The sequence below is a fragment of the Podarcis raffonei genome, chromosome 10, assembly GCF_027172205.1.
Source record: "Podarcis raffonei isolate rPodRaf1 chromosome 10, rPodRaf1.pri, whole genome shotgun sequence".
Taxonomy (NCBI): Eukaryota; Metazoa; Chordata; class Lepidosauria; order Squamata; family Lacertidae; genus Podarcis; species Podarcis raffonei.
In genome coordinates, this window is record NC_070611.1 from 56691864 (window position 1) to 56714173 (window position 22310).

The 22310-nt window shown below is 40.0% G+C and overlaps 1 protein-coding gene across 5 annotated transcripts in view; it reads right to left on the reverse strand.

The window, feature by feature from the left end:
• Positions 1–97: 97 nt before the first annotated feature.
• Positions 98–22310, reverse strand: part of FGD4 (FYVE, RhoGEF and PH domain containing 4) — a 109104-nt gene continuing 86891 nt past the window's right edge. For 4 of the 5 annotated variants that reach the window (XM_053405985.1, XM_053405989.1, XM_053405988.1 and 1 more), the window contains 8 exons: positions 21219–21365; positions 18364–18536; positions 13439–13469; positions 13066–13161; positions 12182–12307; positions 10692–10832; positions 9438–9578; positions 7702–8860 (listed from right to left, as the gene is read on the reverse strand). In XM_053405985.1, the coding sequence (XP_053261960.1) occupies positions 8597–8860; positions 9438–9578; positions 10692–10832; positions 12182–12307; positions 13066–13161; positions 13439–13469; positions 18364–18536; positions 21219–21365 (1119 nt within the window). In that variant the 3' untranslated portion in view covers positions 7702–8596. Of the gene's footprint in view, positions 2938–7701; positions 8861–9437; positions 9579–10691; positions 10833–12181; positions 12308–13065; positions 13162–13438; positions 13470–18363; positions 18537–21218; positions 21366–22310 lie in introns of those variants that run through there. The other variant, XM_053405986.1, reaches the window with a different exon arrangement.

Here is a 22310-nt window from a genome sequence, read left to right on the forward strand (position 1 = left end):
TTCCTCAACATTACCAACAAGACTGACCACACTGGTGATGACAAAAGAATTTTAAGCCTAGTATAACTACACAGAGAAATGCACAAGAGCACTGAAATCACAGAGAATAATTACTGATTTAATGATGCTTTTAATTTACAGGATACAAATTTTTAAAGTTTTCAACAAGAATTAAAGTGCGCAATTTTACAGTATTCCAGCTCCGACCATTATGGACCAAATATACATATGTTACAGAAATATATACACATATCTGCAAGTATTTTACATTCATGTACATTTTAACGATAACCACTCTCACAATCTTAAATGTTGCTTTTTCTTTTTGCATTTTATTTATGGTAGAGCAAAAAAACAAAGACGTATACCCTTTGAGATTTTACAATTTTTACAGCTTGTTCATCTGATACTATCAACTAAGACTTACCCCTGCTTCCACACAAGAATCATTCGTGACATATTCCATATATTTCAGCTGCGTGACACTCTGAAGACTGTTGTGCAGTTGGTTGTTTTGTTTTGCTTTTTGCCGATTTCCCCCATGCCCTGCCTGCTTGTAACATTTTCCAGCTTCTAAACTTCTTGAGACCAAGAGCAGGTGAGCTTCTATGCATTTTTATGTGGAACACTGGCTGGTATGTTGCATTTGTCGCAGAAAGGGAAATAGTTTCCCTTTCTTCCTAGAAAAAGGATTTAGATCTCTCATGAGATCTATTCCTTTTCTTTAATTTTTTAATTTAAAATATATTTATGCATTTGCAAGGAGTAACTCCAGACTGAGTAATACTGGAATTACATGTCCGGGGGGGGGAGTGTTTTTTATATATAAAACAGAACTCTTCTACTTCAGTAGAAAAATCTTGGGGGAAATCAAATCTACATTCACTTTGAGAAAACGGGAAATAACTAAGTAGCCCCCAAACTGGAACATTATTTAATTTTTTCTCTTTAATGCATTTACACAATGGGTACCTCCCAATTAGATTTTAAATTGTTTACAGTGTACTTTGAGTGTAAAATATTGTGGAAACCAAGCCATCCCATAAATAAGATGTGCAAATTATAAAATTGGTTACCTTTTGTTAAACTGGATGAAGAAAGCTTTGAGTAGGGACTGTACTGTCATCAAGAGTTATTTTGCATGGATGAGAACATTCTAGTTTGCCCAGCAAAATTCTATCAAGAAAGAAACACATTTCTTCTTAAAAGATGGTGCTTAAATCCAGGGAAGAGGAGATAACTAACCTATGGGGGGGATATAATTTACATGACTTGTGCTTAAACTGATCATCTCCTTTCCCATTTAATTTTGCTATGGTTGCTTACATCAGTGCTTCTCAAACTTTCTCATGGGGTGGACTGGCAAATCCCACCCCACCTGATGTGCCAGGAGTTGGTACCATATTGGGTACCTGAAGCATCCCACCCATCCTGGGCTGTGGTGGAGTCACCACAGACCAGCAGCCGATGGCTCATGAACTGGACCGTTACTGAGTAGCACTGGCTTACATGAATGAAAGCAAGACAATTGTCACCATGGATTTTGTTTGTGCTCCTCAGTGACATAAACTGTAGACACCATCTAGAACCTTAATCCTATTATCCATCACGTTAGCATTGTGGCAGAGGATGGTTACATCATTTTTCAGCAATGCAAAGATTACACCAATAAGGGACTTTTCATTTCAGGTGTGAAAGAATATGTGAAGTGCTAAAGCATGAACTCTTGAGGATGTTTGCTCCAAGGAGCTCTGATTGATCCTGGCTCACTGACCTGCTTTTGAACACTGTACAAACAAGTGGCAAAAATGTACACTGCTGCTTTTCATGTACAGAAGCAAGTGCATGCTAAATATCTGTACAAACTTATACTGCCCACAGCATGCCCTAAAATTAATGCAAGTCTTTCTAAATGACAGGATCCACTGTCCTGTGGGTACATGCGGTTCCTACTGTAAACCCTGGCTGAGGCAATGGGCAATGATTTATTTGACAATCATAATAGCCCCACATGCAAAAAGAGCTGCTTTCTACCTTATGTTTGCATTGCGGCAAGAAAGCTCATGTGTGTGCAAGCTTCCCCTCTCAGTTTAACCAACAGGGAGCTCCATGTACACACCCCTTTGCACATGTTTTTCTTCTTCTTCTCTTAATGACATTTTTTAATGCAACAAAATATTTTTGGGAAGAGGGTGGCGTCATAGGCACCAGCCAGTCAGCACTGTGCACATCTGGCATTTGCTGAAACCAGCAGAAAATTTCCCCTCAGCTCAACATGCTCTGAGAAGGAAGCAACGATTGTGCTTCCACACTGCTAACTCCTCTTTTCATGAACAATGTTTACATAGCCCTAGATTTACGAGTGCACTAATCTGTAATCATTTGGAAAATGGAGAAAAGTGTTCCTTTTTTATGCCTTCAGGAAAAAAGCAGTTCACGGTTGTGAACCAATACACCAGTTACTTGCCCTGGGACACTGTTAGCACGATGAGTCTTGAGTTAGTCGGGAAAAATGAAGGACTGCAAGAAAAGGGGAAAAGCCACTCCACAACAATTGATTTGCACCTGCACATACAAAATGCCACTGAAGATGGATAAATGCTTTAGAGTTAAAGACTAAGAAGTCAATAGAGCTAAAGGTATCAAGATGGCACAGCGCTACAGACTTCTTTCATTATTCAAGTATATTTACATCCAGCAACAATAAAAACAATAGTACACTTAGTCAAAGTACAACTGATAATTACATTTGGTATACCCATGCTTTATCAAACTACTTTAGATTTTCCTATCACTGAAACCATTTCCAGTGACCCAACCAAATTTCACTGTCCCACTGAAAGCAGAGAGACTTACGTTTACTAACTTTGGCAAGATTATGGCCAATATTCCACACACCCCAAATATGTCAAATTACAGCCAGCTGTAGATTCAAATCTATCAAAGAAAAAAAGGGGGGGGTTAAGCCAATAAATTTGCAAGTCCCAAATTCATTCTCAACTGAGCAATTACAAAATTACTGTATTTAAAAATCAACTTGTATCAGAATGCGAGAACGTTTAAATAAGGCAGCAAAGACACTAGCACATAGTATTTCTACACTGTAAGTTTACCTTACTTATATTGGCAAAGTTGAAGGAGGAAAAATGCAGAAAATGTTCAGTTAAAAAAACAACATTTGACACACAAGCATTGTTTTGGGGTGGCTTATTGTCGGCAATGTGGATATTCCAAGTGGTCAGTCCTTTTGTGCACTACAGTTCATGGGATTTATTCTCTCATGCAGCAGTGGGTGGGTGGGTTTCTCATCACTACCAACCCCATGAGGATCATCCACCAAACACCAAGGTAACATTATGGTTTGAACTGGCAGGCATTTTTAAGCCAAGTGATTTGCTGGCAACCTAAGTGCTACTCAAGTGGTCAAGCAAGAGAATCATATGAAACACCATCAATGGATCGGTGCAGAAGGAGCACCAGGTCCTTGCTAACCACACTTAGCGAACGGGGATCCAGCTTCAGCAATGCATGCTTGGTCTCTGTCACTTCTACCTGCAGCAAGTTTTCCTTCTTCGGCATAGTTGAGCAGCTCATTGTCATTAACCACAGACCGTTACGGTTTCCCTTCATCTAGCATCAGAAGTAATTGGTAAAAGCACAAGGACATGCAGATTGGGTTACAAAAGCTGTCCCTCTCTCTCTACTGAAGCAATTACTTAAATTGGGTTGCAAAGTGTGTACATAAACATAAACACAAAAACACACACTCCTTCCTTATTGCATCTTGCTGCATGCTAACTCCATACAGAACCAGTCAAACAGACAGTAAAATAAAAAAGGAGATGGGGTAACAGTTAAAAGGCCAATACAACATGAAAATTAAGACGATTGAACACAAATTACAGTATTTTCCAATGACACACAGAAGTTCTGCTTAGAATGAGATACAGCTTGAAAATGTTAACTAAGAAGCCAGAACTTTTGTTACCCACATGTGGGATGGCCTTGGGAGAAAACAAATTAAAAGGGCCACTTCTTTGTCCTAGAAATAAAAATGAACCTTAAAAGGTTTTGGAGCCAGAATAGGGTAAGGAAATCAGACTATATATCTTATTTACCTCATCTTTATTACAAAGTAGTCATTAGCTGTGCTTTACGCAGGAGTCTTAAGGACCCCAGCACTTGAACATCGAAGTAAATCTCATTTCTTTCCATGGAACTTTGCTTCTATGCAAGTGTGCTTAGGATATTTAATAGGAAGTGCTCTCTAAGTGCTTTGTTGGAAGCCGCCCAGATGGGCGGGGTACAAATAATAAATAATAATAATAATTATTATTATTATTATTATTATTATTATTATTATTATTATTATTAAGATAGGGGCTATTTATTATTATTATCATTGATGCTTTCCCTCCCCGCAAGGTTTGCACTACACACCTGCAAACTGGGAAGGGAAAGGTGAAGGAAATCTGACATTACCTGTGTGCTTGTTTTCCATCCTCCAACCCCCTCATCTCAAACATTATAGGGATAATTACAGCCCGTTTTCATTCCTTTCCAACCCATATAGCATACCATGTGATCAACTATAAATGGTTACTAGCCCTGGTACAAAAAGTGTGCTTTCAAACAAGGTTCCCAGAACCAAAACCACCATATTCCTATTCACCAGGGAAGGAACATAAGGCCTCTTTCTGAAAATCAACTGCCCATAATTTCATTGTAGTAGAAGTGTAATAGTTGGTTTTCCAATTTTTTTTAAAAAAAACCCAACGTTTAGGATAACTGCATGTACACAAAAAGGTTCACAGTCAATGATTAACTCTGTGCTGAGAGCCACATCAGAAATATACAATGAGTTAGAAGATTTTGTACCCAACATGCTTATTTTAGGCCTGCTTTGCATATTACACCTTTCCTACCATTAAATATTTCAAATGGGTTTGGGGAATAAAGATACAGCCTGATTGTAGAGTGTCACACATGAAAAACAAAAAATGCACATTTTGTTGTGCATGCACATGTGCAATTGCCACATAGGGCAACTTATGCCTTGATGCATTCTTTTTCCTTGTTGGCACAACGTGATTGTGAGTAATTAACACAATTTTATGGTAAGAAGCAATGGACATTCTGTATACCAGATGACATCTGGCAGCACTTACTATGTGGTAGTTACAACAACAACAACAACAACCCTGCCCTCAAGGATGAAAAGTAAATAGTCTGTTCGATGTCTAAAATGAAGAGGAAAGATTTGAATTTATGAAAAGGGAAGAGTCCACTCAAAACTGTCCCTGAAATTAAATCCAACCTAAACAAAGGTGGATGCTGCATTACTCAAGAGATTCTGCGTCAGGGTGAATGAATGGAGAGATCTCTCCAATCAGTTGGCAAAGGAATCTGGCACATCTCTGTGGATAGGAAGCATTTTCCAGCAGGAGCAATATGGAAAGTTCCAATGAAGACAAGGCAAAGTACTGGAAAATAATTCATTTTCTTTCTTTTGCATTAAGCATTTTTTTTTTACTATTTTTAAAAGACACCTCAGCAGCAACATCAGCTAAAAAACCCCAGGAGTTGCAAAAGGAACCTCAGGCCTACGGTAGAGGAATAGGATTGAATCAAGGCTCATCCCTAATCTAGTAAGTTTACTATTGCTCTAATAAAGAGCCCTGTGCTTCCTCTGGATTCCCAATTTTACTTTTCTCTCTAAAAACCACAAGGTTCTTTCCATCATAGGCATGTTTACTTTTGTACTACATGCAGAAATGCAGACAGAAATCGTCTGCATAGAAACATTAGGAAGAAGGCAGAATGCACAACCAGTGCAGGTCTATTCATTCACCAGAATATTACTGAATGAGTCTAGAATAGGATCTGGTTTGTTGGCTCAGATTGGCAGTACAGCAAACTGACTGTCACCTTGAGCATTCTGTTAGCTCCTTTATCTAGTTATTGGTGAAGCAAGCCCATCCAGAAGGTATTGGGTGGGCACTAATATTTCAATTCCACTGGTATTTCGGAAAGAGTGCTTTGCATATTTAATACTTGGCAAAAGTGAGCAAAGCATGAAAGAAGTATTTAAAATGGGATATATAAAACATCTCTTCAGACCTTCATATTTTTAACATGAAGGCTTGAAGACAGTTTCCCTGCAATCAGAAGCCTGTCTTGTTGGGGGTCATCTATCATACAGAGATTTCAAAGCAGTTTCAACAGAATATACTTAGCATTCTCCTCAAACCTTCCTGCTAAATGCATGAATGCCTGAAGAGCCATCGCAGCCAAGGACAATTCTCCTGCCTCCTGCCCATGGTTAAGCCTTTGCGTTCAGGTAAATGCCTGACTATGCCTTTGTTGTTGTTGTTTAGTCATTTAGTCGTGTCCGACTCTTCGTGACCCCATGGACCAGAGCACGCCAGGCACCTCTGTCCTCCACTACCTCCCGCAGTTTGGTCAAACTCATGCTGGTAACCTCGAGAACACTATCCAACCATCTCATCCTCTGTCGCCCCCTTCTCCTTGTGCCCTCCATCTTTCCCAGCATCAGTGTCTTCTCCAGGGAGTCTTCTCTTCTCATGAGGTGGCCAAAGTACTGGAGCCTCAGCTTCACGATCTGTCCTTCCAGTGAGCACTCAGGGCTGATTTCATTAAGAATGGATGCATTTGATCTTCTTGCAGTCCATGGGACTCTCAAGAGTCTTCTCCAGCACCATAATTCAAAAGCATCAATTCTTCGGCGATCAGCCTTCTTTATGCCTTTAGTCTCTTACAATTGTGGCTATTTAGCAGAGAAATATAAAAACTGGTGTCTTCCCCCTGGCCAGGTAGATTTGAACTTAAGTAACTGAACACAGACCAATCCGGAGGTGCAAGATAAAATTAGCAAGTTACAACAAAACTGTTACTGTCATTATTGGCTCAATACTGCAAAACGTAATGAAGATATAATTCCCTAAGAATCCTTTTATGCACTAAGTAAGGTCCAGGTATTGTTTGTTTTTAAAAAAGCCATACCCCTACAAAATCAGATTTCATGTCTATTATGTTATACAATACAGTGTGTAATATTCCATGCAAACAGTGGGTGCAATCACATATTGCAATGGCAGATCTGCCACCCACTCTATAAGTGGGTATGAGTAATATAATACAGTTAATACAGTAGTAATAACTGTTGCAACATGTGCATGGTTAGTGAGAGTTATAACAGCTAAATTCAAATGTGCCAAATCATAGTTTGTGTCAACCGTAATTTAGAATCCAAAGCACAATTTGAGTTTCCAAATCTACAGGAAACCATGGTTTAGGGAAACTTGCAGGCTTTCATATTGTCTGCTCAGCCCTACTGACTCAATGCAGTTGCCTCTGACTTTTAACTATGATTTGTCAACTACAGTTTGCACAAGGCATGGCTTGATGGTGTTTTTTGCTGTCTCAAATCATGGCTTGTCAATTCAGACATCCTCCTAAGCTATGTATGTTTAATATTTCTTAATCACGATTTGATGTGATGTCTAGATTGAGTGATGATAATATTAAGGTCCGGGTGTTAGTGACCAACTATAAAGGCATAATACATGATCACAAGTGATCATTTAAGACCAGGCTGTTATTTAATGAAGCACTTGCTGTAATTTTAAAAAGGTAGCACCACCTTCTAAAGGTTAACAGGCACAGGACTGAGTAGAGGAATTATTATGTTTTTCAAAACACAGCCAGGACTTGCACATCCATTACATGCCATTTGACTTACTACTGCTTTTTAAGCTCTACGTTTATGTATAAAAATATCAATGCCATCAGATATAAACAAGTAACTAGTTGTGTTTAATTTAGAATCCTCTGCTTAAATTTTCAGGAGGATGCATGCTTTATAAATCATAGGCAAACAGCATGAACCTAGTATCATGAGGTCAAATCAAAATTAAGTATATTACATTTTCCTCTCTAATAGCATACCCTGCAAATCTTATATATTGTACTTGTTTAATAATTTTTAAAATGGAAAAAAGAATGAGGGTTTTTTTAATAGACAATTTAGAAATTTTAGATACTCTGGGTATTGTTCTTTTCTCAAACACAAATTGATAGAATATATGTACAAGTCAGTGTAAATAGTGCTAGAATTTAGATACAATAAACCAAACTGTCTTTACATTCCACTACACATCTAATTTGGCAAAAGTGGAGGTATATCTTAAGACACAGCTACGAGTCCTAGAATGCATCCAAGATACACCAGTACTGACATCAATATGAAACAAGCCATTTCTTTTTCAATAGCATTCATTTCATATGATGCTGTTTTCTTGAGAAGAGTGGTATAGTTATATTGGTCACTCTTTGATAGACATTCATTTAATAAAAAGGAAATGTGGAAAGGTACATTAATTTTATTGACACAACATAAATATAAGAAAAAGTTCCCTAAAAAAAAGATGAACGTTGTTTTTCTTTTCCAACATAAAGTGCTAAGAAACGTGGTTGAGCCAGGAAGGCTGGCTTCTTTCTTGCTGATTTCAGAATTAGTGTCAACCAAAGTTTTGAGTGGAGAGAGAGAAAAATACATTACAGACCATCTGCTACGTCAAGTTTCAGCTTCCAGTTTTGCAGAGCTTTCATGCTGGTCCTCTAAACTCATCCGCAAATCATTGGGGCAGTCCGGTGTTTCGCCTTTGACGGCCAAATGGATGACCTTCAACCACTTCTGTTTTAGTTCCTCATTGTCCGCGGCAAAGCTGTGCACTGACTTGGACTGAGTCAATTTGAAACTGTGTGGAAGGTCAGCGCTTCTTGGAGTGTCATCTACTGTGTAGCCCAGCAAAGGGATGGTAGCTAGCGCTTTTACATCCTAAGCAAACAGAAATAATAACCTTTTAAAAAGCTCTGGGTTTGGTAAGGAGGAGAGGAGAGTAATCGACCAACCGATTACATAACATTTTTCCCCCAACTTAACCCAAGACGTTCTAAAGGAAATCAGAGTGCAAGACTTCAGCCCCCGTCACACAAACCTCTCACACCAGCAGATGCAGACAGGTGTTGGGAGGAAAGGAAAAGCTCTATTGTGGTGGTCTTTAGCAAGATAGAAATATGGAGATGGCATATGCACCCGCATGAGAAAGTACAGAAGTGGAGAAATCCTAATCCTACGATGTGCCTCCTTATCCTCTTATTACCTACCCCTCCACCCCACAATTATTCACATGATGAGCCCTGGGGAAGCAGAATGATGCCATGGTCTCCACAACAATTTATTTCTGTGAAAAACACCTTGTTTGTCTGCTGAAGGGAACAGATTAAAAAAATCAGAGGAAGTGGGACAGAGTGCACAGTCGATAATTGCAAAGCTGTTACTGGGAACAGTTGTATCCCACTTTTCATGCACCCTATCAGAGGATTTTTTTGTCCAACACATTCTCCCTACGTACCTGTGGAGCACCGTACATATATAATACAAGGGCTTCCTGCTTAGGAATCACACACCAAGCCTTCTGCCAAGTCTTAGATTTTTCCAAGTATTGGAGAAAACTACATATCACACTGTTCCCGGATACTTCTGCTGATTCAATCTGGAAGGGTGGAAGAGAAATATTTTCTTTCAGAGAATTCCAATAGCTTAGTCTAGCTACAGCACAGTTCCTCAGATTATTATAGTTAGAACATAAGATGTTATCCTTTTTCTGAGAGTTAAAGTACAGCAAATGTCAGTTGAGTCAAATAGTTAGAAGGAACCAGACAAGATAAATCTCAATCCCTGACACTGAATTCACTATTTTGCTCTTTGTCAAAATAATATGGCATGGAAGCAACGAAGTGTCAGGACACAGAACAGATGCTGGGAGAATGGAGTGCTCTTATGTTTCTATAAGTTCCTGATAAAGATGGGGATTAGCTATTCTGACACTGGGTGCCTCATAAACAACAAAATGGTGAGTTTAAATAACAGTTGAATGGGGGAAAAGAATAGTACTGGAAGCTTCTGCTGAAACAGAAGTCTCAAGATCATCTGCCAACCTTGGTTGGTTTTTAGTCAATAGTCCCCCACTCTCTGCAAATCTCACTTGAGTACAGACACACTTCCCTCTTCACCCTCTGCCCAAACTTCACCAGCTGTAAATGTCTGTAAGAATCCAGTAACCCTATAAAATATGTCATATTCAAAAGGGTGGGGGAGTGTGGTCAAGGGATCATGACTTGAGCTAAATCCATCCACAATGGATTCAAACAAAACAGTCTCCATATGCAGGCTATTTTTAAAATGTATGTATGGGTATACATATAGCGAGAGACAGATAGACAGACACAAAACTTGCTTGGTGGCTGATCCACACAGTTTTCCGAATGCCGCCATAAACTATTGACATAAAAGGCTTTGCAGAAGAAGCAAAGAGATCCACTACGTGACAGAAGCAAAAGCATGTGACTTGGCCTTTTTTTTCATGAATGGCTTGCCACACACAGCAGTTGCCATCCTGATGCACATCAAGGTGGCTGTTCTATGAAACGATGGCTTTTGACTGTATCTAAACAAACACAGGATATGAATCCTAGTCTCAGGTCCAATCCAAAAGCTCTGTATCTTAGTACCATGTAAACCATCCAAGAAAAATGCATCATCTTCCAATGAAAGGTAAGCCAAAGAGCATATTACACACAACACAATAACTCTTTAAATGTCATACCTCCAAGATTCCTTTCTTCTTCTTTTCTTCGCTATCTGTGCATCCTGTTATAATGTGGTAGCAGTCCTTACAAACCTTGTTCAGCTTACCACCATCATACTCAAGATGAGCTTTGTAATCAGAACATTTCCAGCAAACCACCTTAAGAAGAGGAAGAGGAGGAGGGGAATGAATTATTCTGGAATATTATTTTCCCTCTTCCCCATTCATTCTATATGGTGAGATTTTGCCAAACACGTGCCTCCTGACATTTCCAAAAATGAAAGTCATCCATACTTGTTCCAAGGAAGAAACCTCCCTGAATTAGCTCTGCCACCCAAATCAATGCAATCCAAGACCCACAAACAATTAATTCAGGCTTAGGTTGTGAGATTACAATGCTATTTGTCTGATTTCTTCATAGGCATGTGATTCCCTCCTCCTCCCCATAGAATTAAACCTGAGATTCTCATGGTTTTTTTTGTTTGTTACATTTATATACCACCTTTTCCTTCTAAGGAATACATGGTCGTCATCCCCCAATTTCATCCTCACAAGAACCCTATGAAGTAGGTGAGGCCAAGAGATGGTGGCTGGCCCAAAGGACCCAACCTAGCTAAGGGCTCATTCAGACTTCTGCTTGTCCCGCCACTTTCCCCCAGGGAAATCTGATATTTACTGCTGAATCGGAGCAAACATCCATCAGGTTTACTGTAGATTGACGTCTGCTCTGATTCAGCACTAAACAGAAAACGGGCAAATAGGAAACCACACAGACCCGAGCTTCCTAGGCACAGGACGAGCGGAAGTGTGGCCAAGCCGGGTTGTATCCACTACAGACATCCCATTGACACAAGGGCTTCTGCTTGAGCAGCAAAACTTCAATAAGCTCTCCTCCCCCAATGCCCCACCACCAAACCTCCTCCATAGGATTGAGGCAAAACCCATAACAAACTGAGGGAGCAAGGAGCAGTTCCACTGCACAAGTGGAAGCCCTTGCACAAATGGGATGACTTCGCTGGATATAGCTCAAAGGAAATAAAATTCTCTCAACTAGTAATGGAACCCTAGTCACCCTGACAAAGCTTCAAATTTAAGGTTAGTTGAATTAGTTGAATTAGGTTAGTTGAATTAGATTATCAGTTGAAAAATCAGGTTAGTTGAATTAGATTATCAGTTGAAAAATCAGATATTAGTGACAGCTTAGAGAATAAAAACAAAGCAAAAACTGTCTTCATCTTAGCTGCATCATCATCGAGGCAGGAAAACAAGACTTAAAAATCACTAACCGCTGAAAGAACAATTTAATGGGAAATTTCCTGAGCTGTCCGCAAAGGGAATCAGTTTGGCTCATACAGTAAAGCCGCCGCCCACATTTTGACCACTGCTCAATGGCTCGCTCAACGGCAACAAAGCAGCATTTAGAAGCCACCAGCAGATGGCGGATCTGAGCAGCTTTTGGGCTGATCCAGCATCTGTTAACCAACTAGTAGACATGGCTTTGTGCTTACATGCCCACATGCTCGGCAATGATGCCTCCTCCTCGTCAGCGCATTGAAGGATTCCTTGCATTTCATGCACATGGTCACTTCATTGTCCCGAATCCATCTTGGTGCTCTCTTCCCAAGCTCAGCAGTCTGAAGGGAGGTGTGGAGAAATTATGAAGTCATTCGCAGCAGCGAAGAAAACAAATCACTTTCTTTCAGTGGGAAAGTAGCAGCACAACACAAGCAGTTTGGGAGTATACATGTTTCTCGTTTTCTGTACTCCATAAAGTATTGACACTGTATTTTTTCTGCTCTTTGATCTGGTTTTCATAAATGCATTTTATTGATTATACTATGTTACCTTATATATGCAAATAACTTTGGTGATTTGTCATATAAGTGAAAAGCAGCATCTTCTGCATAAAACAGAGCACCGTGCATCTTGATAGCACAATAAACTATGGTAAGCAGCAACAACAACAGTAATAAGCCATATTCTCACATGAGCATCTAACAAGGGTAAAGGACATGCTCATATGGATGCAAATGTGTTTTGTGAGTTAATACTAAGAAACCAAGGCTGGATACATATGATGTGTTTATAGTGTATTTGAAGCACATTTTTACACTCAAACAATTCTGGGCACTGTAGTTTGTTAAAGGTTGTTGGAAACTGTAACTCTGTAAGGGACAAACTACAATGTCCAGAATTCTTTGTGGGAAAGAAAGTTGCTTTGAATGTGCTTTAAAGGTACAGCGTGTACGCAGGCCTCAAAGTGGAAACCTAACTGGGACAAGGCTAAGTATGAGGCCTCACTTTCAAAAGCCATTCCCAGCATTTTCAGATGCAATTTTCATGTCAGCAGCTTCAGACATACCCTATCAAAACATTATGGGTGCCCACTTACAGAAACTTCAATAGGTGTGTCTTCATATTCTTTTGCAATAGCAGTTCTGAATGTTTCATTCCTTTGCTGAAAAGCATCTATAGTATTCTGGAGAGCCTGGAATGAATAGCATGGGTCAGAACTACTAAAACTTCAAATCTAACCAATTTAATGACAAAACAAAGGAGGTCACACAGCACGCTTGATTTATAGCTAGCATATTCGTTAATTTTAAAAAGGAATAAGCATTAAAAGTTTTAGTTTAAAGGAAGCACAAAAATATGGCAGATTCCAAAGCGGAAGCAGTCTTAGGTTGTTGCAGCAAATACAAAATCCTTTCTAACAACTAGCAAACTTATTGTGGCATAATTTTTTTTAAAAAAATCACATTTACCTTTATCCATTCTTCTTTATCTTGTTCAGAACTACAGGAAACAGTTGGGACATAACAGTTAAAAGCAAGTTCAGGAAACATTAATTAGCTAGAGTCAAATCAATTTCTGTTTATTGAAGGCACCTATTACTTTGACTTGCCTACGATGTAAATCTGAACACAGAAGGCTTAAGTGAGAATACTGTACTGAAAATGCCCCATTAAAAGAAAAGCTTGGCATCCTGTATTCAAACGCTGCGCAGGATTATTTCAAATGAAATTTTAATTATCAATCACGATGGCATTATTAGCAGTAGCCTCCTGTCTCTCCCCCCATCCCACAATACATAGTGGTAAGGAAATGTCAAATGATTGCATCCAGTCGTAATGTATGTATAGAACACACAAACAGAAATTCTTTCCAACATTCACAAATCATTCAATTATAATTAGAGGTGGATTTCTCCCATCTTTCATAATTTCCTTCCCTTCACCCTCCAAAAAGTAAAGAGGAAAACATTCCCAAATAAATCATATCTGTGACTCCACACAAACATTTTACTGCCCAATTTGAAGTCTATCTAAAAATAGTTTTGCGAGCCACCCAAAGAACTGATGTCATGGGGCAGCTACATAAACTTACTTAATAAAAAATAACAACATCTAAACACAAAAGTGTGCACACTAGGTGTACAAGATGTATAGGAATAGAGAGTTCTAACAAGCAACGGAGGGTGGCTTCCCCCCCAATATTAAAATTGCCGTTAAAATCATCACCAGGGAAGAAGCTCAGAAGCTTCTTTCCCTACTCCTCTGTATCTTTGGGGAGACTGGAGTCATGCAATTCCTTCTACTTACTTAAATCTCTCATGACACACTAGCAGTTCTTTTGGGGCATTCTAATGCGCCCTTGCACAATTTGAAAATTATTGCTCCAGTGCTTTCAAATTCCAGCATTAGGAGAGATCTTGCACTCTTATAATCATGGGTATTTCCCGTCTGATTTAAAGCAAAGTAAGATGGATAAGGGACGCGGGTGGTGCTGTGGGTTAAAGCAGAGCCTAGGACTTGCCGATCAGAAGGTCGGCGGTTTGAATCCCCGCGACGGGGTGAGCTCCCGTTGCTCGGTCCCTGCTCCTGCCAACTTAGCAGTTCGAAAGCACGTCAAAGTGCAAGTAGATAAATAGGTACTGCTCCGGCAGTAAGGTAAACGGCGTTTCCGTGTGCTGCTCTGGTTCGCCAGTAGCGGCTTAGTCATGCTGGCCACATGACCCGGAAGCTCCCTCGGCCAGTAAAGCGAGATGAGTGCCGCAACCCCAGAGTCGGCCACGACTGGACCTAAAGGTCAGGGGTCCCTTTACCTTTACCTTAAGATGGAGAAAGGCAGGGGAGTGTGAAGCCTGCTTCCACTTTTTTTGTTCATATAGATAGGGTAATAGTAGAGCAGGTCAAAACACCTGTTTATGAAGAACAGCTGCAACACAGTCTTTGCAGTTTTTCTTCTTGTACAGTGGTACCTCTAGTTATGAACTTAATTCATTCCGGAGGTCCGTTCTTAACCTGAAACTGTTCTTAACTAGAGGCATGCTTTCCTTAATGGGGCCTCTTGCTGCCGCTGCGCCACTGGCACACGATTTCCGTTCTCATCCTGGGGCAAAGTTCTCAACTTGAGGTAACTCTTCCAGGTTAGCAGAGTTTGCAACCTGAAGCGTTTGTAACCTGAGGCGTTTGTAACTCAAGGTACCATTGTATTATATTGTTTTAAGCCTTGTAAAATGCAGCAAGTTGGGAAAATCTAAGAGGTGGAGCTTTTACTGCTTCTTTTGAGACCCACAATACTGATTTACTGTTCACCTTCTCACATCTGCCTGAAAAAATGCGGCTGATCTTACCAAACAATAAATGAACAATAAAGGAAGTATCTGCATCATGAGAGTAACATGAAGCAACGTTCTATAATGAAGTGAACCTTACTGACCACCAACATAATTGTGCATTCTAGTGGCAATCAGAAAGCATGCACACAGGCTTTTCTGGTAAAGAAAATCCTCTGGGCAAGCTAAGCTTTGCATCAGAGCTAATGCACATTTTATGGGATGGGGAAGATTAATATTATCACTTATTAATATACTGAATATGGAGGGAGGGAAAGCTGGCTAGGCTAATGTGATGAACAGACTATCACATTTTCATTCAAGCGCCTCTAAAAACTGGAAGAGATATGCAATGGGATGGACCCTTAATGGGTCTACTCTGAGTATGGCTTGGTTCAATATTTCCATCAGTCTACAAGGGAACATTTTCTCGCAGCTGCTTTTCTATCTCCCAAAGTGAGAATATCCTAGATGCCCTTTGATATTCTCCGCACTGGAGACATCAGAGATTATCATCACCCCATAGATTGTACAGTGACCTGAGAGGGGCAGTTTTGCCTTCCCTTAGGTGCTTCAGCTAGTATGCAAGCAGGACTTCCGGGTTAGTGCCATCGGCTAATGGCGGATTCCCTCCGAGCTCCGGAGGGAATCGGCTCCGCAGGATCCGGGTCTTGCCGCTGCGGCGACGCGGGGACCCTCAGAAATCACAGGCGGTGAAGCCTGTGAACTTGGTGACTCGGCGGGCACCATTTGCGCCCCCCCCCGACCCGCGAAGGAGCCTTTTTAAAGGCTTCGGAACGGGGGACGGGGTGAGCGGTGCGGTGCTGAGAGTCGACTGCTTCTCCTGCGGAGTGAAGCCGCATGCCATGGTCGGAGAGCGCTGACTTCTTCTTGTGAACAATTGGACTCTAAAAGTAACAACCCGTGAGTAATACGGAAATTGGATTTGTAAAGGAAAATTTTTTTTTGAATTAGGCACGATCGGGGAAGGCGCAAACAGGAAGTCCGTCTCCCCGTCTTATAAATAATCTAAAGCAAGGACTAGCTAACTAAGGTCAAGAGAATTTCTTCTTCTTTATTGGGTAAAAGACATTAATTTCACAATTTGGCAGTATAAGTAATTTCACTGGAGGATAAGAGCTAATTTTGAGAGCTGAAGTGCCACCCCCCCGGACCCGGGAGTGATCCGCGAGAGAGCCTGTTGAGGAGATGAGTTTGACAGCTGTCAAATTAGCTGTCAAGAAGGAAAAAGAGAACTTTGTTTCTGTTATCTCTGCTGGATATATTTGCTACAATTTGGTTATATTCTGTTGAAAACAAGGAAGAACTGATACAAACTAACTTGATTTTTGGATTTGAACTGGAAGGAAGATAAAGTAACCAAAATCCCTCTAGAGGGGATTTTGGGACATTACAAGAATGGCTGAAGGAGGAAAAATTCAAGCTAAATTGGACAGAGTGTTTCTTCTCTTGGGAAAGTTACAAGGCCAAATTGATGTTTTGGCTACAAATGTTGCAACTCTGGACTTAACAGTAAACAAATCCATTGAATTTGATAAGGACTTGACTCATGAAGTCCATGCAGCTGGACAAGAAGAGAAACTTGAAAGATTTGAGAGTGTGGAGAAAGAGATATATGTTGTTTCTGAGGAAAAGGAAGGAGGAGATGTAATGTTGCAGATGACGAAGGAGAGCCAGAGGCCTGACATGATGGCTACAAAGGAAAATAAGTACTGGATGATGAAAATCTGTTTTGAATTGAAGATTGAAGAATGGAGAGATCTCCTTATGTGGAGATCTGAAGACCTATGGATTACAAATTTGATTAAGGTGAAAGTTGGAGCTTTTGGGACATTTGGACTTAAAAGGAGTAAGAAACAAGATTCAAGCTCCACTTTTAAGTATGGAGGTCTGGCTGGAAGAAATATGGACCCTATCGGGACAGAGCTTCTCCGAGATCTGGTGTTTAATATTAAGGACTACCAAAAAAACCGGCAGAGAGGAATTGAGAGAGAATTAAGAGCCTCGGACGTGAGGTATCCAGGCTGATAGTAGACTAAGACTGATGGACATTTGTTGGGGATTGAAACCGGGAAAGGGGGGGTGGGGTTTGGGAATCCAAAGGGTGCAGAATAATAATCTGTTTTTTTTATTTTGTTTTGTTATTAGTATGAAAATTGGGGAATTCGTGGAAGGGAATTTGGGTCGACTTTAGAAAAAAGTTTTAAGAATGAGCACTGATGTTTAAATACTGATGTTTATAAGTTAAAATTGGTTTTTTTTAAAAAAATGAATTAAATATAAAAAGGTCAAAAATTGGGGACAAGAACTTGTTGAATTAACAATTTGAATTGGAATATAAGAAGGGGAGGTGTGGGGAAGTCAGGGAAATATGTTATTGAAAATAAGGATTGTAAACTTTATGTGTTTTTAACTTTTTTGTTTTTTCCTTTTGGATTTTTTAATGTATAAAGGTGGAAAAACTCAATAAATATCTTTTTTTAAAAAAAGCTAGTATGCAAGCATAATCAGAACTACTACCCTGGAGGCAGCTTAATAAAATTGCATCTTCCTCTTAGCCTGTGGTTCACCAAGGTTAAGGATATGGTTGATTGAGGAGTTGGAAGAAAATCCATGCATTCCAGGTGCAAAATGATTGTAGCCCAAGTTGTAAATACCTTTCCACGTGGGCCCTACCACTTTAACATGTATCTATTAAGTAAAATGTAGCATAAACATTGACAACTGGGAAACACTGGCCTGTGAGCGCTCCAGTTGGAGAACAGCCTTTACCAAAGGTGTCATGGGCTTTGAAGACACTCGAACGCAGGATGTAAGGGAGAAACGTGCTAAGAGGAAGGCACACTTGGCAAATCCACACCATGATCAACTCCCGCCCGGAAACCAGTGTCCCCACTGTGGAAGGATGTGTGGATCCAGAATTGGCCTCCACAGTCACTTACAGACTCATTGTTAAAACCGTGTTTATGGAAGACAATCTTACTCGGCTTACGAGTGATTGCCAAAGATTAAGTACCACTATAATAACCTCAGATTTTCATCTTGCTTTACCTGGCCTGCAATTCCAAAGTTCGCTCTTTCCCAGAGACTTGGAATGTGTGTGGGTATTCTTCATTGTGCGTTTCCACGATTTTCATACCATCAATGCCAACTCTTGTCCGAACTGTGAACTTAGATCCCACCAAGCTGAATTTGGGGACACAGTATAGCAATCTGTTGTTGAACTGCAAAAAGCACAAGCCACACCAACCGATGTTAGCTGCCACAAAGACAAACCTCTCTTGCATAAAAGGATTGAAAAAGGTAGAGAAGCTTAAACAGCATACACAACAAAAAAGGAATGTTCAGAAGTGCGGTATAGAGGAGTTCGGTCAAGTTATCAATAATAACGTCAAACATCTCACAATGTTCACCCAACCATATTTCACACAGTAAGCACAACGTTCAATATGCTTTCGGAAAGAAATGCTAAATTTTCCAATGTACTAAATAAGAGACACTTTTTACAAATTACATCAAACACTCATATTATAGCTGCCACCTTCTGCTATGTCTTTTGCATTTCAAAAACTGCTTACATTTAAAATTGGGGGTGTGGGGAGGAGAGATGTGGGGGTAGGAAGCTAATTTGGAGTTCATAAAGTGTTGTGCTCTCCCCGCGCCCCACGGCTGCTTCTCTGCTCTCAAGTCACTCCCTCCCAAAGCTGTTTCACTGGTGGGACGAAATGTCCTGAGGCTCTAAGGCACAGATTTGCTTGAAGCATGTAGTCAGCACTCAAGAATGAAGGTCAACACACATTCACACAGATGGGCAACCCCGAAGGAAGGCATGAGGAATGTGCAAAATAGATGAGGTACCCATGGCAGAAAGAAGCCTGCCACGCAGTAACTTTGACCTATTAAGGACAGCCAAATGCACACTTGGTTGATCACTGTTCCATCAATTAATTTGAAATCTTCACTGTTTGGGACTGAGTTTTTAAGTTGTTATTAAGCTCTCAACATCAATCAGCAGTGGGCAAAAGTGTTTGGAAGAGCTATTGTACAGCTGGGTAAGTGTAGGTGGCTTCCTAAAGCAAAAGGCAGAACAAGATGGCATTTGCTGCTGCTGCTGCTGCCATTATTGCTGCTCTTGCTGGCTGTCTCTGTTCTACAAAATGCCACAACTCCCTGCTACGCACAGCAATTTATCCAGTCAGCTGTGTTTATGAGCAGTGTACTTGCCCACATTCACGTTTCACGACATGGCAGCAATTGCCCCACCAGAGCAAGAGAACACAGTAGTAGCAGCAGTTAAGGCAGGAAGCAGCTGGGTAGCAAGGGGGGGGGGAGTAAAGCAAACACAATAACATATGTTTCCAGCGTGGCAAAACATTCTAGGGTTAAATTGTTGTATGCAGCACTTCTCCATAAAGGCTTATTGAATCACCAACTTAATTTTTTTTAGAAGCCTAGCCCATCTACAGTTATAAATTTTAGGGAAGTTTTTAATATTTAATGCTGTATTGTTTTTAACACTTGATTGGAAGCCGCCCAGAGTGGCTGGGGAAACTCAGCCAGATGGGCGGGGTATAAATAATAAATTATTATTATTATTATTATTATTATTATTAATGCAATCTTCATATGTATTGTTGAAACCACTGGTAATGAAATCTAACTACTTCCAAGGATTCAAAAGAAAAGCCAGTTTATTTGTACCTTACCGTTCTACATGCTTCTTAAAACCAATGCTGCAATGAATGCAAGTTACAAGCACTAGTTTATTAAGTAGCTGGCATGTATTTTAATAGAGGGTAATATTCTGTGCCGACTTGTACTTCCCAAAACGGATGACTTTTTGACAACTACATTGACACTGGGGGGAAAGAGAGGGCTATGCCTCACATTTCGGATTTTCTTCATGTTGCATGGATTAACATATAAAACAGGCCTCAGAATTATGCTTGCTTGCTGGAATTAAAGCTATTAACATATTCGGTTATTAATGATCAAACAAACCAGCAGGACATTTCATAGATGAATGACTTTAGTGGGTTGGTGTATGTAAGGGGCCTGGGATTCAGTTACACTGACTTGAAGCTCTCTCTTTTTATCTGTTGAGTATACTATAAAATGGCTTGCAAGGAAGGACTCATTATGGATTAGGCTGAGGGCAGATTAAGTATACATAAGGATTCTGCAGGATCACTTTGATGGTTTAATCCACATCTGTGTCATCTAAAGCTTAAATGTGAAGTTTTTTCCTCATGCAGGCTTTAAACATGCATATCCTTCATACCTGCTTGAAGCGGAATTAATAAATATGCACATTGGGAGGAGGAGGAGGACCAGAAAAAATTTAAAAATGCATCTCCCCGTTTACAAGGGAGAGGAAAAACCCTGCCCATTTAATAGGTGGAAATGTGTTGCTAGCAGTAACAGAAGGTACTTGAGCTTAACCAGCAAGGTAAAAAATAATAAATGTATTGTGCCTCCTCAGCCAAATTCACTGAGGCAGCAGAAATACTCCCATCAATCCAGTCTGCAAATTGGGAGGCTCCTTTCCCCAAAAGAATTCAATCTTTGTGTTTTCAGACTTAATAATGGTTTAGTGCTACAACTGAACCAACACAAGCCGTTGTTATGCTTACTCATAGTTTTGAAGTTTGCTAGGAGTGGTTAAGAGGGAACCTCATTAACATTAATTCAGATGCAACACTAAACAATGGTTAAGACAAATAAAGGGATAAGAGGAGGGAATTTATACAGGATGAAGGCATGCTAGTTTGCAAGCATATTTTTTTTCAGAGAGCCAGTATTATGTCTGCAGCAAACCAACAAAATAGAAGATCCACCAAAAGATCAGATTTAGAAATGTTATGCACAGGCTAAAATTAAGTGGGGTGTAAAAAACAAATACTCACTAAGAAAAGGTATCTTTCTTGGGCAGATGTATTACGAGCAGCAAGTTTAAGTATTTGTCCTTCTTTTATGAGTTCATTTGAAGGATTGACAATGTCTTCTTCTTCTCCTAACATTTCATAAACCTCCAACAACTTCTTTAAGTTTTCCTTTTCCATCAAAACAAAATGCGACAACCGTTAGTGCACGCCACTTGTGAATTTTTTTAATGAAAAAGGTTAAATCGTTAAGAACAAAAACATGCAACTGTTTTAGCAAGAACTGTCCTCTATGACAATGATCGGTGGCATTGCTACTATAAAAATTAGGAAATGGCTTGCAATTATGAACATCTCTTGCAACAAAATGACTTTCCCAACAAATTATTTGTACATATATGCTTGCTAAGAGAAAAATCCCATCAATAAACATCCTCAAAAGATACTATATTCAATGAGTGGAAAAGAAAGGAACTTCGGAGCAAGCGTGGTGTAGTGATAGGAGCATCCAGCTAAGATGGGCAGAATCTAGGTTCAAATTCACCAACTCAGCTATACAAGCTCAATGACCTTCAGTCAATCATTTTTTCTCAGTCTAATTCATGGGTAGGCAAACTAAGGCCCGGGGGCCGGATCCAGCTCAATCGCCTTCTAAATCCGGCCCGCGGATGGTCCGGGAATCAGCGTGTTTTTACATGAGTAGAATGTATCCTTTTATTTAAAATTCATCTCTTGGTAATTTGTGGGGCATAGGAATTTGTTCATGTTTTATTTTATTTTTCAAAATATAGTCCGGCCCCCCACAAGGTCTGAGGGGCAGTGGACTGGCCCCCTGCTGAAAAAGTTTGCTGATCCCTGGTCTAACTTATCTCACAGGGATATTGTGAGGATAAAATGGGAAGGGGAGGACCATGTATGCTGCTCTGAGCTCCTTGGATCAAAGGTGGGAGATAAATGTAACAAGCTTCATCCAGTAAAACACTTGAACCGTTTGATAACAGAGCTGCAACATTTAGCCACTAATTTATTAGAACAATGCATTTTTAAAAACTAATGACAAAACAGTGACTCCAATTAATTGGAAATGCTTTAAAAAATATTCTAAGGCAAGCCCTT